The sequence below is a fragment of the Brachyhypopomus gauderio genome, unplaced genomic scaffold, assembly GCF_052324685.1.
Source record: "Brachyhypopomus gauderio isolate BG-103 unplaced genomic scaffold, BGAUD_0.2 sc62, whole genome shotgun sequence".
Lineage (NCBI taxonomy): Eukaryota > Metazoa > Chordata > Actinopteri > Gymnotiformes > Hypopomidae > Brachyhypopomus > Brachyhypopomus gauderio.
This window is the reverse complement of record NW_027506883.1, coordinates 308,844-324,943: the sequence shown is the minus strand read 5'-3', so window position 1 is coordinate 324,943 and position 16,100 is coordinate 308,844. Positions and strand designations below refer to the sequence as shown.

At 47.0% G+C, this 16,100-nt stretch overlaps 2 protein-coding genes across 2 annotated transcripts in view; one reads left to right on the top strand and one right to left on the bottom strand.

The window, feature by feature from the left end:
- Nucleotides 1-7,083, top strand: part of bcan (brevican) — a 21,691-nt gene extending 14,608 nt beyond the window's left edge. The window contains exons 12-14 of the mRNA XM_076988466.1: nt 3,173-3,317; nt 3,581-3,763; nt 5,018-7,083. Coding sequence (XP_076844581.1) covers nt 3,173-3,317; nt 3,581-3,763; nt 5,018-5,121 — 432 coding nt within the window. The 3' untranslated portion in view covers nt 5,122-7,083. The remainder of the gene's footprint in view (nt 1-3,172; nt 3,318-3,580; nt 3,764-5,017) is intronic.
- On the bottom strand, nt 6,910-16,100 carry hapln2 (hyaluronan and proteoglycan link protein 2). Its single transcript, XM_076988467.1, has 7 exons — nt 15,836-16,100; nt 15,026-15,115; nt 14,570-14,678; nt 14,111-14,470; nt 10,410-10,526; nt 9,597-9,779; nt 6,910-8,260 (listed from the first exon to the last, which is right to left on the bottom strand). The coding sequence occupies exons 3-7, from the start codon at nt 14,661-14,663 to the stop codon at nt 7,983-7,985; spliced, it is 1,032 nt and encodes a 343-aa protein (XP_076844582.1). The 5' UTR covers nt 14,664-14,678; nt 15,026-15,115; nt 15,836-16,100; the 3' UTR covers nt 6,910-7,982.

The following is a 16,100-nucleotide window of genomic DNA, read 5'->3' as shown; positions in this document are numbered from 1 at the left end:
TGTAGAAATTAACTGACCGTATGTGTTGTACATTCTCTACATTTTTCTATGAAAGCTCTCAACGTTTCCTGACCAGATTAGGGTTACTTATCTTCTAGAAGTTTCAGAAATTTGAGAATTTTACAAGGATTTTCTTTTACTGGAACTTGCAAACACTGAAGCTTCTTCATGTTCAACTCTTTGATATGTGTGGCATTGAATTGTATTTATACAACCAAAAACCACCATTGTTCCTTGTCAGTATACTGTTTCCAAAACACACAAAAACTACACTATACAACAGACATATTTACTGTATACAGTTACATCATTAGAACCACCTTGTGGGTGTTTCTTACAGCTAATGGCCAAGTGATAGCCATTCACAATTTGTGATGATCATCCTCTAGTGAACTTACAGTGACACTGTAAAAACCACAGCAACACTTACTAGCTCAAACATGCTACTACTATGTCAGTGTTAGTGCTGAGTTGACAAGGATCTGCAACTCAAATAATATCATAAGTGATTAACAGCACGGAGAGAACCAGTTACACACGCCAATGGTTCATCAATCATGCACAAGCAGAAAATGAATCCTTAAGATAAAGAATGAAGTGCTCAGTGAGAATGTATTTCGGAGGTGTTTCTAATAAAGTGATTGGTGTGTGTATAAAAGTTCAAAAGTTCAAATGAAAGTACAGCTAGATGTGTCCTGACTTCAGTGACCTCTAGTCATGCCAGCATGGAGATGGTTCAACTTTCAAAAATTGAAATAGTTACATGCAGATAATGAACCGATACACTTTGTGCTTCTTCCCCTTCTCTCTGTGTGGGAGAGGAACCCGTATGTGACGGGAATGGGCGTGGGTGTGGTAGTGGGTGTGGTAGTGGGTGTGGTAGTGGGGGCGTGGGTGTGGTAGTGGGTGTGGTAGTGGGTGTGGTAGTGGGGGCGTGGGTGTGGTAGTGGGTGTGGTAGTGGGGCAGTGGGTGTGGTAGTGGGGTCGTGGGTGTGGTAGTGGGTGTGGTAGTGGGGACGTGGGTGTGGTAGTGGGGGCGTGGGTGTGGTAGTGGGGACGTGGGTGTGGTAGTGGGGGCGTGGGTGTGGTAGTGGGGACGTGGGTGTGGTAGTGGGTGTGGTAGTGGGGACGTGGGTGTGGTAGTGGGTGTGGTAGTGGGGACGTGGGTGTGGTAGTGGGGACGTGGGTGTGGTAGTGGGGGCGTGGGTGTGGTAGTGGGTGTGGTAGTGGGGACGTGGGTGTGGTAGTGGGGGCGTGGGTGTGGTAGTGGGGACGTGGGTGTGGTAGTGGGTGTGGTAGTGGGGACGTGGGTGTGGTAGTGGGGACGTGGGTGTGGTAGTGGGGGCGTGGGTGTGGTAGTGGGTGTGGTAGTGGGGGCGTGGGTGTGGTAGTGGGTGTGGTAGTGGGGGCGTGGGTGTGGTAGTGGGGGCGTGGGTGTGGTAGTGGGTGTGGTAGTGGGGACGTGGGTGTGGTAGTGGGGACGTGGGTGTGGTAGTGGGGGCGTGGGTGTGGTAGTGGGTGTGGTAGTGGGTGTGGTAGTGGGTGTGGTAGTGGGGACGTGGGTGTGGTAGTGGGTGTGGTAGTGGAGACGTGGGTGTGGTAGTGGGTGTGGTAGTGGGGACGTGGGTGTGGTAGTGGGTGTGGTAGTGGGTGTGGTAGTGGGGGCGTGGGTGTGGTAGTGGGTGTGGTAGTGGGGCAGTGGGTGTGGTAGTGGGGTCGTGGGTGTGGTAGTGGGTGTGGTAGTGGGGGCGTGGGTGTGGTAGTGGGGTCGTGGGTGTGGTAGTGGGGGCGTGGGTGTGGTAGTGGGGACGTGGGTGTGGTAGTGGGTGTGGTAGTGGGGACGTGGGTGTGGTAGTGGGTGTGGTAGTGGGGGCGTGGATGTGGTAGTGGGGGCGTGGGTGTGGTAGTGGGGGCGTGGGTGTGGTAGTGGGGACGTGGGTGTGGTAGTGGGTGTGGTAGTGGGGGCGTGGGTGTGGTAGTGGGGGCGTGGGTGTGGTAGTGGGTGTGGTAGTGGGTGTGGTAGTGGGTGTGGTAGTGGGGACGTGGGTGTGGTAGTGGGGGCGTGGGTGTGGTAGTGGGTGTGGTAGTGGGGGCGTGGTTGTGGTAGTGGGTGTGGTAGTGGGGACGTGGGTGTGGTAGTGGGGGCGTGGGTGTGGTAGTGGGGACGTGGGTGTGGTAGTGGGTGTGGTAGTGGGGACGTGGGTGTGGTAGTGGGGGCGTGGGTGTGGTAGTGGGTGTGGTAGTGGGGGCGTGGGTGTGGTAGTGGGTGTGGTAGTGGGGGCGTGGGTGTGGTAGTGGGTGTGGTAGTGGGGACGTGGGTGTGGTAGTGGGGGCGTGGGTGTGGTAGTGGGGACGTGGGTGTGGTAGTGGGTGTGGTAGTGGGGACGTGGGTGTGGTAGTGGGGACGTGGGTGTGGTAGTGGGGGCGTGGGTGTGGTAGTGGGTGTGGTAGTGGGGGCGTGGGTGTGGTAGTGGGTGTGGTAGTGGGGGCGTGGGTGTGGTAGTGGGTGTGGTAGTGGGGCAGTGGGTGTGGTAGTGGGGTCGTGGGTGTGGTAGTGGGTGTGGTAGTGGGGGCGTGGGTGTGGTAGTGGGGTCGTGGGTGTGGTAGTGGGGGCGTGGGTGTGGTAGAGGGGGCACCACATCTATGTGTGCACCAGTTTTTGTCATGTAGATGTCAAAGACACCAGTGCTTAGTTAGGAAGGCCCAGAGGTGACGTTAAAAGGTTGAACAGGAAGTTTAGAGTTCAGCACGTCTCAATAAACCAATAAAAACTACTGGACCAATAAAATATCAAATATTTCCTCAAGATTCATTAGCAAAGAACCTTAAATGTGTCTAATCACTGTTCAGTTCAGAAACCTTTGGTTTTATCTTTATATTTTATTGAAATATAAGAATTCAGTGTCAAATATTCTTCAGGAAATACAACGCATAATGAAGGAAGTTCAACAGATAAATATAACTGAAGAGTGGGGCCATCTTCTTGGCTAGAGTTTTTTGTACAGGTTGTTTGAATTTGGATTTTGTCCACTGATATAAGAATACCCATGACAAAAGAAGAGACCTCACAATAATGATATCCTCTCTGTCACTCTCTCTGTCTCTCTCTCTCTCTCTCTCTCTGTCTCTGTCTGTCTCTCTTTGTCTCTCTCTCTGTCGTTCTGTGTCTCAGCTATTTGAGAACTGGTATCGCGGTCAGCCTGACAGTTATTTTCTGTCTGGAGAGGACTGTGTGGTGATGGTGTGGCATGACGAGGGACGCTGGAGTGACGTCCCCTGTAACTATCATCTGTCCTACACCTGCAAGAAGGGCATCAGTAAGTCTGCCACCTAGTGGACATACACACAGTCCTTTCCATGAGGAAAAATGTCTCCTCTTATAATTGTAGTAGACGGAATGAAGTTCTAGTCATCAAAGCATATGTGGCTATAGCAAGGATACACCGAGTGGATTTGACAATATGCTTTTGACTAAATACCTAAAAAGTGTTAAGCATACATGGTGTTAGTGGTTAGGCTCAACACACCTGCCCTGCTGTTTATTCATGTATGCACAATGTTACTGTCCCCGTGTACCCAGCCTTCTGCGGCCAGCCGCCAGTTGTGTTGAACGCCATGTTGTTTGGTCGACAACGACTGCGGTACGAGAGCGGTGATCAGGTGCGTTACTACTGCCAGGACGGTTTCATTCAGAGACACTACCCCGTCGTACAGTGCCAGAGCAATGGAGAGTGGGAGAAGCCACAGATCACCTGCACGCCCAGTAAGAAAAACGTCCAGTAGTGTTGGCATGTTTTAGACACTAGGGACATTGTATAGATAAGTGAGTCTTTGCTGGTAAATCTAGTAATACCCCCTCTACCCTTTCTACCCTCTCTACCCCTCTACCTTCTGTACCCCTTTACACCCTCTACCCTCTCTACCCTCCCTACTCTCTACCCCTTCTACCCTCTCTATCCTCTACCCCTCTACCTTCTGTGCCCCCTTTACCCCCTCTACCCCTCTACCTTCTGTACCCCTTCTACACCCTCTACCCTCTCTACCCTCTACCCCTTCTACCCCCTCTACCCCTCTACTCTCTCTACCCTCTCTACCCTCCCTACCCTCTACCCTCTCTACACCCTCTACCCTCTCTACCCTCCCTACTCTCTACCCCTTCTACCCTCTCTATCCTCTACCCCTCTACCTTCTGTACCCCTTTTACCCCCTCTACCCTCTCTACCCTCTACCCCTTCTACCCCCTCTACCCCCTCTACCCCTTCTACCCCCTCTACCCTCTACCCCCTCTACTCTCTCTACCCTCCCTACCCTCTACCCTCTCAACTCTCTCTACCCTCTCTACCCTCCCTAACCTCTCTACCCCCTCTACCCATCTACTCTACCCCCTCTACACTCTCTACCCTCCACTCTACCCTCTCTACCCCTTCTACCCATTCTACCCCCTCTACCCTCTACCCTCTCAACCCCCCTACTCTACCCTCTCTACCCTCTACCCCTTCTACCCCCTCTACCCCTTCTACCCCATCTACCCTCTACCCCCTCTACTTTCTCTACCCTCTCTACCCTCTACCCTCTCTACCCCCTCTACCCATCTACTCTACCCCCTCTACACTCTCTACCCTCTCTACCCCCTCTACCCATCTACTTTACCCCTCTACACTCTCTACCCTCCACTCTACCCTCTCTACCCCCTTTACCCATTCTACTCCCTCTACCCTCTCTACCCCTCTACCCTCTCTACCCTTCTACTCTACCCCCTCTACCCCTCCACCCTCTCTACCCTCTACCCTCTCTATCTTCTCTACCCCCTCTACCTTCTCTACCCCCTCTACCTTCTCTACCCCTCTACCCCTCTACTCTACCCCCTCTACCTTCTCTCTACTCTCTGTTCTCTCTGCTGTAAAAATGCATCTACTGTGCAATAATGACCACGCTATTTTAGATGCATATATGCTATTCTGTGGACACATGTTAGATCAATATAGGTACAAGGACATTTGCATTTTATATTCAACAGAACTTCAACAATCAAATGGACAACCCGTCACACCCCTCACTGCTCAGAGCTACGACATATTCATAGAAGACACGACAACAGAAAAGGCCAAAACACAGTGGTGAAACCTTAAAACCAATTTGATTCATCATTTTCTTCTTTTGTTCTTTACTTTTCATTCAGTAGATTTCCACCAATCATCATGCTTATAGCAACATTTTAGAATAAGCACATCGTCCTAGCAACCATCTCCTTCCTTTAGCAGTTTCTTTCTTTGTAGAATTTGACACTGGATTACGTATTTTGTAATTCTATGACGCATAAACAGTCAGTATGTAAATACAGAGCAGCACAGTTCCAACACAACAGTTCGTGGAAGCACGAACTCACAACACAATTGAGCTAATGCTTTTTGACCTCAGCTGGTCTGAATTCATCTGATGCCACTGTTTTGTAATAATTTTGTTTCATCCCATCAAAATCTATTTTTCAAATGGCAGATTACAGTACCCAGACAATGAGTGTGCCAAGATGAACCAGGCCAGAAAAGCAATGTGGCAAACATCGCTCGTGTCAGATTCCAACTTACAGAATTCAGCCTCTGCTATAAAAATTGGTTTCACATTGCCGCATCTAATCCAGCATCATCAGACAGATGTCTTTACATTGCAGCCTATAATTAACAGCCTCCTTTATCAGAGGACATTAGAACTATTTCCTTAATCAGAGAACATTATTAAAACTGTTTCCTTAATCAGAGCACATTATTAAAACTCTGTTTCCTTAATCAGAGGACATTGTTAGAACCCTGTCTCTGCTCCCCTCCATGGTCCTGACCTTACTGGTCTTGATAACCATCATGTATTGCCCAGACGTATATGTGAGAAAAAAAATAAGGATTATTACCCCGCATGGCTCACCAGGCCTAAGGCTGACATGTGGAATGAGGTTAATAATACTCACCAGCAGCTGTCATTCACACCGTCGCACACACTAAACCGTGTGCTCCTCAGCCATGCACTGTAAGAGCAGTCTAGACCCAAGGTCACAAACGTCCTCTTAAGCACAGGCCATAGATGCAGATTCAGGGTCCCACGTGTCCAGGGTCTCACGTGCCCAGCGTCCCACGTGTCCAGCTCTGTGAGCAGCACCAGGTGGACGTGTTTAATTGCACTCTTGGTCCTGTGGTAAATATAGACCTTTTGTTGACAATAATTAAAATTCTGCATAAATATGAAAGCTGTAGCTCTTTGGGTTAATGTGTGCCTGGCTGTGAAACACAAGCTACACCTTCTACAATCAGGTTGGTGCTTACTTTCTTCAGGTCTGTAATTTTCTAAGAAGAAATAAGAAATAGTTCTTACCATAATTCCTTACCTTCCACATAATAATGGTTTTACTCAACTAAATCCAGAATTTCCTACTTTATTCCTCATTTCTGTGACATTATTTTGGTTCAGGATACTGATTTTTGACTCATGCTAACAGAATTTAATATTTTTATTATTTCCTTTTTCTTGTAGGTTAATTCAGAGCATTATTTCATTCTAATTCTTATAAAAATTCATCCGGATTCTAACACATTCAGAAGACAACAATAATGTAGATATTGTTACATCCTCTGGCTTCAGAATCTACCACATTAGTTATTGTAAGGTGGAATTCAAAACAAGAAAACATTGTTCTTAACATTTAATTGGCAGTAACACGTGTGAATGAATGTGTCTCTAATGTACTAAACAGTTATCTAGGTCTGCCATTGCAATTTGCACTTTACTGATTTTGTACACAAGTCTTTCATGGTAATTTATTTTGTGGCTTGAATTTTTCTCTCCCTAATTTGGCAACAATTCAGCAGCAATAGAAGTCAGACTTAGACTGAATAAATCAAATAAAAACGAACACCACAGAACAACATTACAGATACTTTTATTCACCTTACAGTATTTTGGTGTTACAATGTTGGGAAGAGAAATCAAGCCATAAGGTGCCATCTGGAACATGGTGCCGTACTGTCACAACATGTAGAACACTGTATTTGTTCTGGGGTTTCTTTGAAAATAAATAAAACTGGTCTTTTACTAACACTATCAGTGATATTGTTTATTTTCCTATACAGGGCAATTTATTTAGAAGTGAGAATAACATGTGCAAAGAACTGATATTGTACGATCATGTGCTGAAGCTGTTTATGGTAGTACACATATACATTGACACATATTCAGGTTAATTATGCGCATATACAAAATTTCATCCAAGTAGACTCAGTGGTTTTATAATAATTCACAAACAAAGCTGGTTAAGATGCAAGAGTATCTGCTCCAGTATGTGGTGTATGAGTAATAAATTATGTGTTATTTCAAGTTACCACATGCTCTTTTCTTCATTTGGATAGTAGCAAAGACTCATTTTGTTATGGATTTTTCATGTTATGAGGCTTTTTAGCAAATATGACTAACAAACTGAATCTTGATCTTGATAGAGTATAAAATTTATATACTTATATAGGAACAATTGGACTCATTGGACTGTTCAAATAAATTAAGAACTACAAACCAGAGCAGATAACTGAATCCCAGCAGTAAGAAAACTCAAAAACACAAAAACGATCTGAAAAAATCACTTGAATGTTGTTTGCCTCTGATGGCGCCATGTCAAAACACGGTGTTACCTTGTTTTAATAAAATAAAAGGCAAAATAAATCTGATATCTTGATGACATTATACTGGTACTGTATTGAAAGCTCTCAAGTGTCTGCCGTGTACACTACTCATATCTGTGCTCGTAACAAGTCAAAGCATGTTCCAACATCATCTGATCTTCCTGTGAACACAGATACTAGTTCTTGAAAACCATTCAACAATTCCATTTTAACCTGGTTGTTTGGGAAACCGCGGCATGTTGTCTTGTTTACATCAAGATTAGCAGTAACAACAAGGCCCGAGCACTGTGACTTGTGCAGACGTCTGGTAACTGCAGTGGAGGTCTACCTGTAGCAGTACGCCCCATACAGACGTTTGCTCCGGTTGGGGAATCCAAAGCTATGCACCCCTGGCTCTGGGGTTCCTCCACAGCGCACCCTGGGGGTGGTGATGGGGAAGCGCACGCTGGCGTCCTGCAGCCAGCCTCCGTCACAGCGGTCCAGCCCCTGAAACCTCCAGGCAGAGTACAGCTGTCCCACACGGGCCAGAGCTCCACCCTTCTCCTCACAGACATGTGCAGCCTCCACAAAACTCAGTGGCCCAGAGATGTAGAACACGGAGCCTGTAAAGAAGCATCGGACACAGGAGAGTTCAATATGGATTTAAACATAGAGGTAAACAGAACTGAAGACTCGTATAATGCTCTACTCATATCTGCTATTCAAAAGAAACAAAACCATAAGTTCAATAGAAATGAATGGTTAATAAACTGAGCATTGGTTAAACCATTAAAAATAGTTGACAGCTTACTATTTGCAATTAAATTACCTTTTGTGTAGGTTATACTTTTCAGATAGAGATGAAAACAGTATGCTAAAATGTGTGATGGGAAGACGAACAGAGTGCTCTCTGTTGCAAGCGACCCAGCTGTTTCTGTCACAGCGTCCTGATGACATTTAACGCCGCCAGGATCCCGTGGACATGGGAGGATGTCAAATGTCACTGCAGCAAAGCTTCCTCTCTCTCTCTCCTGCGCACTTACACACAACAGCGTTTGTGTTTTCCTCCTCTTCAGTGCATTTACAGCCTCCAGCGTGTGTTTCTCACACCAACAAAACCAAAAGAGTTTAGTGGCTATTAAACCAAAGCAGCGATTCCCTGTGATCACTGTGGTGAATCTACAGTCACACACACTGCAAGACTGTCTTCTCGTGAGAGTGAAAAAGCCAATTAACCAGTCTGGTTAAACGCAAAGTATGAGGTCATCAGGGTAGGACGGAGACGTACGTGTGGGAACAGAGTGTTTCATAACAGAGTAAAGACACCAACGTGGAGCACGTAGCAGTAGTGTGATGCCTAAATATAACAGATATGAGAATGTTGTTGGCGGTGAGAGTAACAGGACAGAAGAGTAGCAGCAACCTCGGGGCATCTGAGCACAACAGGTGAGCAGTGAAGAAGTGAAGAAGCGCACCTGTTGGGTTTAATTAAGGGGGTTAACGGGAGGGAAAGGAGGCAGGTGCACATAGTTAATTAGATGATTGCAAATGGGGCTGGTGTGATGTGGGTGTGGGTGTGTGTGTGTGCGTGTGTGCACGTGCACGTGTGTGGCAGTGAACATGGCCCTCAGGCAATGTTCAGAGCCTAGTTTAGAAACGTTAACACACTGGCACAACCAGACAGAGTTGGCAATTCACCGGGAACATTGGAACATTTTAAATCTGCATTGGAACATTTTAAAGAAATGAGTCATCGCTCATGAAAACAACATGCCTCAGGGCTGCATACCACAGATTGGTGTTTCTGCTGTTCCCCATACCTGATGAAGCCATCTGTTATTACTCAATCAGTTGCATTAGTGTTGAAAACATGATGATAAATGACACAACAGTGGGATATTATGCCTCCATTTGAGACAAGCGAATTGTTTTGAAGAACACTTCACACATCGTGCTGACCCCCAGAGGTAGACGTGAAGCAGAAGGCATCATAACGCTCTTTAGTCCTGTGTCGGGCGCCATAGCTGCGGATACCCGGGAGAAGGTTTGTCCCGCAAGCTGGCCGCGGGTGCAGGATCGGGTAATGGACCGTCCCGTCATTCAGCCATCCAGCGTTACACCAGTCCAAACCCTCTGTCCATGCTACACATGCAATAAGCAATAGAAAACGGCAGTGATGTGCTGATGTTCAATAGTGTAGCTATAGAAATCACATTAAAATATTACTATACAATCCAGTCAGTGTGTATAAACCTTGAACATGGAGGACTAATTTGAAAGCAATCAAATATAGAAGAGGCTCACTCCTAACTGTCACTCACTCATAACTGTCTCTCACTTCTATCTGTCACTCACTCATAACTGTCACTCACTCCTAACTGTTGCTCAATTCTAACTGTCTTTCACTCCTAACTGTTGCTCAATTCTAACTGTCTCTCACTCCTAATTGTCTCTCACTTCTGTCTCTTACTCCTAACTGTCTCTCACTTCTAACTGTCTCTTACTCCTAATTGTTGCTCAATTCTAACTGTCTCTAACTCCTAACTGTTGCTCAATTCTAACTGTCTCTCACTCCTAACTGTCTCTCACTTCTGTCTCTCACTTCTAACTGTCTCTCACTCCTAACTGTTGCTTAATTCTAACTGTCTCTCACTCCTAACTGTTGCTCAATTCTAACTGTCTCTCACTCCTAACTGTCTCTCACTTCTAACTGTCTCTCACTCCTAACTGTTGCTCAATTCTAACTGTCTCTCACTCTTAACTGTCTCTCACCTCTGTAGAGTTGTCTGTGTGTCGCCAGCATGCCGTCCTGCTCTGTACACGCTGCTTTGGCATCCAAGAAGGTAAAGTTGTACCGACCACGGCTGCTTTGATAAGGAAACACAATCCCTGAAATATATGCAGGTACACCAGCTGTTAAAGAATATTAGAGTTTTAATGATTTCAAAAGTAGTTTTTTGGACCTTTAAAAGCTTTGTAGTTTATGTTCTGTGGTAGCTGGTACTGGACTTGAGGCCCATAAACAGCGGAGTTCAGCAGCAGAGCCCAGAGAGAGTTCAGGCATGTGTCCATTCCCATGATAGAATAATCAAAGCACCCACGAGCCATACTTCACACAGCTGAATATGAACATCTGGCACCATGGCTGCATGGTACCACTTGAACACCACCATGACGGTCTATCAACATTTCAGTCTGTTTGCTGATGGTGTTGTCAAACAGCTGGCTGTTTCTAGAGAGGCAGGAGGGTGGGTGAGCGCTCTGATGACAACAGGCACAGCCAGCATTTGAGACTGCTGCACCGAAAGTGTTAGGACACTTCCTGAACGCGCTTTCCGTCCAATGAGCAGACGCGGTATGTGGTGCTCGCCGCCCTGGCCAGCAGCCAGAAAGCCGTCACCGAGGCTGAGGGCGTATAAATCATCTGTGGTGTAAAGACATCACATGATGTCAACAAGCAACATGGTGCAATGCGACAGAGAAGCTCATTGAAGAAAGAACGTGACGAGTGTCCCTCAAGTCAGGGGTGGAGACTGTTGTGCACGTTGTGCTTCAAGAGAGAACAGCAGACCAGTCCCTGCTGCAAACCTCAGCCTGGAGGAAACAGGTAGCCTCCGGAAAGAACAACACTCACTCTCATTGCCAAAACCAGCAAAAATTGTTTGCTGGCACAAACTTTGGGTGGAGTGTTGAGTAGATAGAACAGCTTACTACTCTCATTGACCCAGGCTCAGCAGTAGTTCAGTTTCAACCAGACACGCTCCCTCGTACCCAGAATAGTCACGTGACGACTGGAATGCAATATCCGTCACTGGGGTTAATGTTTGGTGGGGGAAGCTGCTGGCTCTGGAGGACTTGACCACACAGCATCGGAGTCAGTTGGTGCATCTCCAGGGGTGGAGCTTGCTGGCAGGTTGAAGGCACCATGGCGTTTTCTGTGGGTGAAGACAACGGTGCAGGAGAAGCTGAATGTGCAGCACCAGTGCCCGTTGGTGGTTCTCCAAGAGCCATGGACAGCTCACAAAAGCAGCACCCTCATCAGCATTCTGCTGGTGAAGAAAAAGGCCACAGAAAGTAAAGGGAGATGCCAGTGGTTGGAGCCCTTGAGCTGACAGACAACTGGGGCAACGCCAGTAGACCTGAAGAAAGAAAAAAGATAAAAGCCGCCACTATTGGCAAAGTGGATATCGGCAAGTGGCACTTGATGGTCTGATGATGGCCTGTGGTCATTGTAATGCCAGTATCCTCAAGGTTTGGTCATCTATCTAGATATCCATGCACCCAACTTATGAATCCTAAAGACGGAGCTGTTGCCCAGACGTTAGGCTGTTTGTTCACTGCTGCGACGACTGCATGGCAAAGACAGGACTGAAGTAATCTTAGCGCTTCAGCCTCTCTACTTTGGTGCAGCAATTGTAAAGGTTGCCATGGATCATCTTGGCCCCTTTCCCACCACTAATGCTGGGAACTGTTAAGTCCTCGTGGCCATGAACTGGCATACACAATACTGGACCAAAGCGTCAATATGACAGCACGGAAGCTAGCTCAGGCTGGCCAGGAGGTTTAATGGACAGTGGAGGTGCTGTATCACTGAGGACGGATTAGGGTGCCCGGTGCTGGGAAGTGGACCCACTGCTGTGGGGCTTTGGAGAGGTGCCAACGAGAGTGGAGAGGAAGATAGCAAGGACTCCCAGGATGGCAGGTGGATTGTTCAGGGCATCAGGTTAGTCCAGGTTAGTTCAGGACGTCTGCTGGTTTGGAGCTTGTGGAGCATTTCAACTGAATGCTGGCCACACAGCTCACCACTGTCACTGCACAACACCCTCCACGTGCCCCTGGTCCTGCTGGAATGGTGCTGCGTGAGAGTCCACAGGTTCACTCCAGCTCTTCTAATGTTCATCTTAGGATGGTGACAGAGCTTTTGTTTAGGTGTCCACCAGGGTCACAAGAGGGCACTACCAGATACCAGATACTTAGGCAATGCAAGCACTTGACATAATAGAGCCTATAACACTCCCAGTGACAGACAGTCTGGGCAAGAATGCAACTACGGCAAGTACAACCCTGGCCGCAAGAAGAGACACTGCCCCAAGCTCCAGTCTCCATGAGTGGGGCCCTATGAGTGGGGCCCTATGAGAGGGGCCCTATGAGTGGGGCCCTATGAGAGGGGCCCTATGAGAGGGGCCCTATGAGTGGGGCCCTATGAGTGGGGCCCTATGAGAGGGGCCCTATGAGTGGGGCCCTATGAGTGGGGCCCTATGTGAGGGGCCCTATGAGTGGGGCCCTATGAGAGGGGCCCTATGAGTGGGGCCCTATGAGAGGGGCCATATGAGAGGGGCCCTATGAGAGGGGCCCTATGAGTGGGGCCCTATGAGAGGGGCCCTATGAGTGGGGCCCTATGAGAGGGGCCCTATGAGAGGGGCCCTATGAGAGGGGCCCTATGAGTGGGGCCCTATGAGAGGGGCCCTATGAGTGGGGCCCTATGAGAGGGGCCCTATGAGTGGGGCCCTATGAGAGGGGCCCTATGAGAGAGGCCATATGAGAGGGGCCCTATGAGAGGGGCCCTATGAGAGGGGCCCTATGAGTGGGGCCCTATGAGTGGGGCCCTATGAGAGGGGCCCTATGAGAGGGGCCCTATGAGAGGGGCCCTATGAGTGGGGCCCTATGAGAGGGGCCCTATGAGAGAGGCCATATGAGAGGGGCCCTATGAGAGGGGCCATATGAGAGGAGCTCTATGAGTGGGGTCCTATGAGTGGGGCCCTATGAGAGAGGCCATATGAGAGGGGCCCTATGTGAGGGGCCCTATGAGAGGGGCCCTATGAGAGGGGCCATATGAGAGGGGCCATATGAGAGGGGCCCTATGAGAGGGGCCATATGAGAGAGGCCATATGAGAGGAGCTCTATGAGTGGGTCCCTATGAGTGGGGCCCTATGAGAGGGGCCCTATGAGAGGGGCTCTATGAAAGGGGCCATATGAGAGGGGCCCTATGAGTGGGTCCCTATGAGAGGGGCCCTATGAGTGGAGCCCTATGAGAGGGGCCATATGAGAGGGCCCCTATGAGTGGGTCCCTATGAGAGGGGCCCTATGAGTGGAGCCCTATGAGAGGGGCCATATGAGAGGGGCCCTATGCGAGGGGCCCTTGCCTGGGTGAGTTGATGTGTCAGGTCTTGGACAGAGTATCAGACTGTTGTGTTGATAGGGACCAGCTCACCCCTTACCAGGCATGTGAAAGTGTTTTCAGCCTGGATGGTATCTACACCACCACCACTACCACCCACACCCAGTTTTCTCCAATAGATTTAATTTTCATTTTCTGTTCATTTGCTGATTGTGCATCTTTAAAGACTTTGTCTTGCAATAAGAGAGCTGTTATTTAGCAGAAATGGCATTGTCTGATTCTTTCTCAATGCCAACACTACATTACTGTGATTTAACAAATATCATAAGTGTTTGGATACTTTTCAATCGTGTACCTTCAATCCTCAGAGTAAGGACGACATTTTCATCATCAATGCCGTTGATCAGTTCGCAACGATACTGGCCGTCATCTTCAAGGCCTACATTGACGAGGTGAAGAGAAACATCCATTGGATGTGTTCGTCGAAGGCTTGCTCTGGGCCCCAGGGTGCCATACTGTTTGTCATTACGTCCATTTGTGATGAGAATAATATTTTCCACTCCTCTATGAAGAGGTTCAACTTTTGTCCATTTAAGTTTATAGTGAGCTGGTTTGGTCTGTAGAAGACATGGCAGGGTTACATTCTCTCCTCTACGTGCTGTTATCTCAGCATACACAGGTGGTTCCAGAAGATATTGTAGTTCCTTGTCTTTATCTGGAAAATAGTTTTCAGTATACAGTGTTAAAAATGAGGCATTATATATGTGCCATGAAAGCATGTAGTCTTATGTTTGGTAATATTCTTGAACGTTACCTTTATATCCATAGTGGTAGGTTGCCTCAGTCCATGAGAGTAAACTTGCAGTTATCACAATGAAAGCTGTGCAGGTCATAACTGAACACACCATTTGAATACACCCCGGCTAAAAGAAAATATCTGCAATTCAAAACTGAAATTTTATAGTTCTAGCTACAACAGCATAATGGATGTGATTTTAAAAAGTGAATTCAACATTTTTCAGGTCTGCACAATCTGGCAAATGAATCGTTTTTTCTATCTGATGTGTTTCATAAAGGATGTCACAGTTAGTTAATCTAAATGCATTTTAGCTGACCGAGACAGGGTCTGGACACCCAGATGTCCAATTATAGCTTAGGTATGTGTGCAAAATGACATGTAGTTGGAGGCATTTTAACAATGGTGGTAGTTCCTGCAATAATACAATTGCAAAAACCTTAACCAGAAAACAATCAGAAACTTGTGCCCAACCTGTAAATGTCTTTAGTCCCCTTTTCTTTCAAAATGGTCAAGCGCGAACACCTCCTAAGTCATGGCAGCTGTGACTCTGGGTCAGTATGTCTGGACAGAGTAAACATTTTTATCCCCTCTGGTCCAGATGTTAATGAGACTTCAACAGAACTCCATTGTGTTTTTTTCTTTGCCTCTCATACAGCTTAATGGACACAAGCAAACTTTGACAAAAAAGGGTTCTCATCATTCATGTTACATGAAAACCTATTTCATAATAAGCATGGTTAATACCTTCATTACTGTTTTAACTCAGTCCACACTGTGTTCTTTACAGCTGGTTGAAGTTTCGTCATTGTCCAAAGGTGTAATTTAATGAATCAATTAAAAGCGCTGTACAAAGCTGACTACAAAAAGCTGTATTTTGTGATGAATAAGGCCTCGGAACTGGACAGAATCAGGGGCATCGTACAAACACAACTGCAATATAGTAGAAAGCTCCACTAAACTTCTTCAAATAAAAGCACTAATGTTTCTTATAAGCTGAGCCCTCAAATCAACCAGGGTGCTTCACAGGAGTCTTGAAATGCATCATACGATTCCTTCCTGTTCCAAGTACCATTATAAAGACGTCTATTATATCAAACGCTTCAAGACAATCTACTGCCACTCAACAGTTGCTTTGCAATACAACAAATGAGACGTTCACACTTCATTCAAATCTTTTTTATTGTTAGTGAAAAAAACAAAACAAAACAAACAAAACAAACAAACAAACAAAAAAAACATTAAATGAGAATGAACAGAGAATGAAACGAGAATATTACTCACCAGCAGAGTGGACCTGCTGTAGTACCTGCAGGACTGCTTTATAAGTCCCAGTAAGGGGAGATGTATTTGTGTATGGTGGAATATGCAGACTATGACATGTTCACTGCAACTGGGACAGCTGCTGTTTTGATGGCAGTCTGGGCCTTGTCTTTCCCTCTCTGTGACCCCGCGCACAATACCCACTTTGTCACCAACATCCCCCTCACATCCCAAAGACAAACAGCAGACACACACACACCAGCAGGATAAAGAGGCTGACTAAAAA

Bases quoted from the DNA above. Each gene is read 5' to 3' on its own strand.
- hapln2 (XM_076988467.1), bottom strand. From the start codon at position 14,663: ATGGTGTGTTCAGTTATGACCTGCACAGCTTTCATTGTGATAACTGCA. The intron at 14,471-14,569 runs GTAACGTTCAAG...ACTATTTTCCAG, and splicing joins CTACCACTATGGATATAAAG to ATAAAGACAAGGAACTACAA. The intron at 8,261-9,596 runs GTCAGCACGATG...GCTTCTTTACAG, and splicing joins CTTCACGTCTACCTCTGGGG to GCTCCGTGTTCTACATCTCT.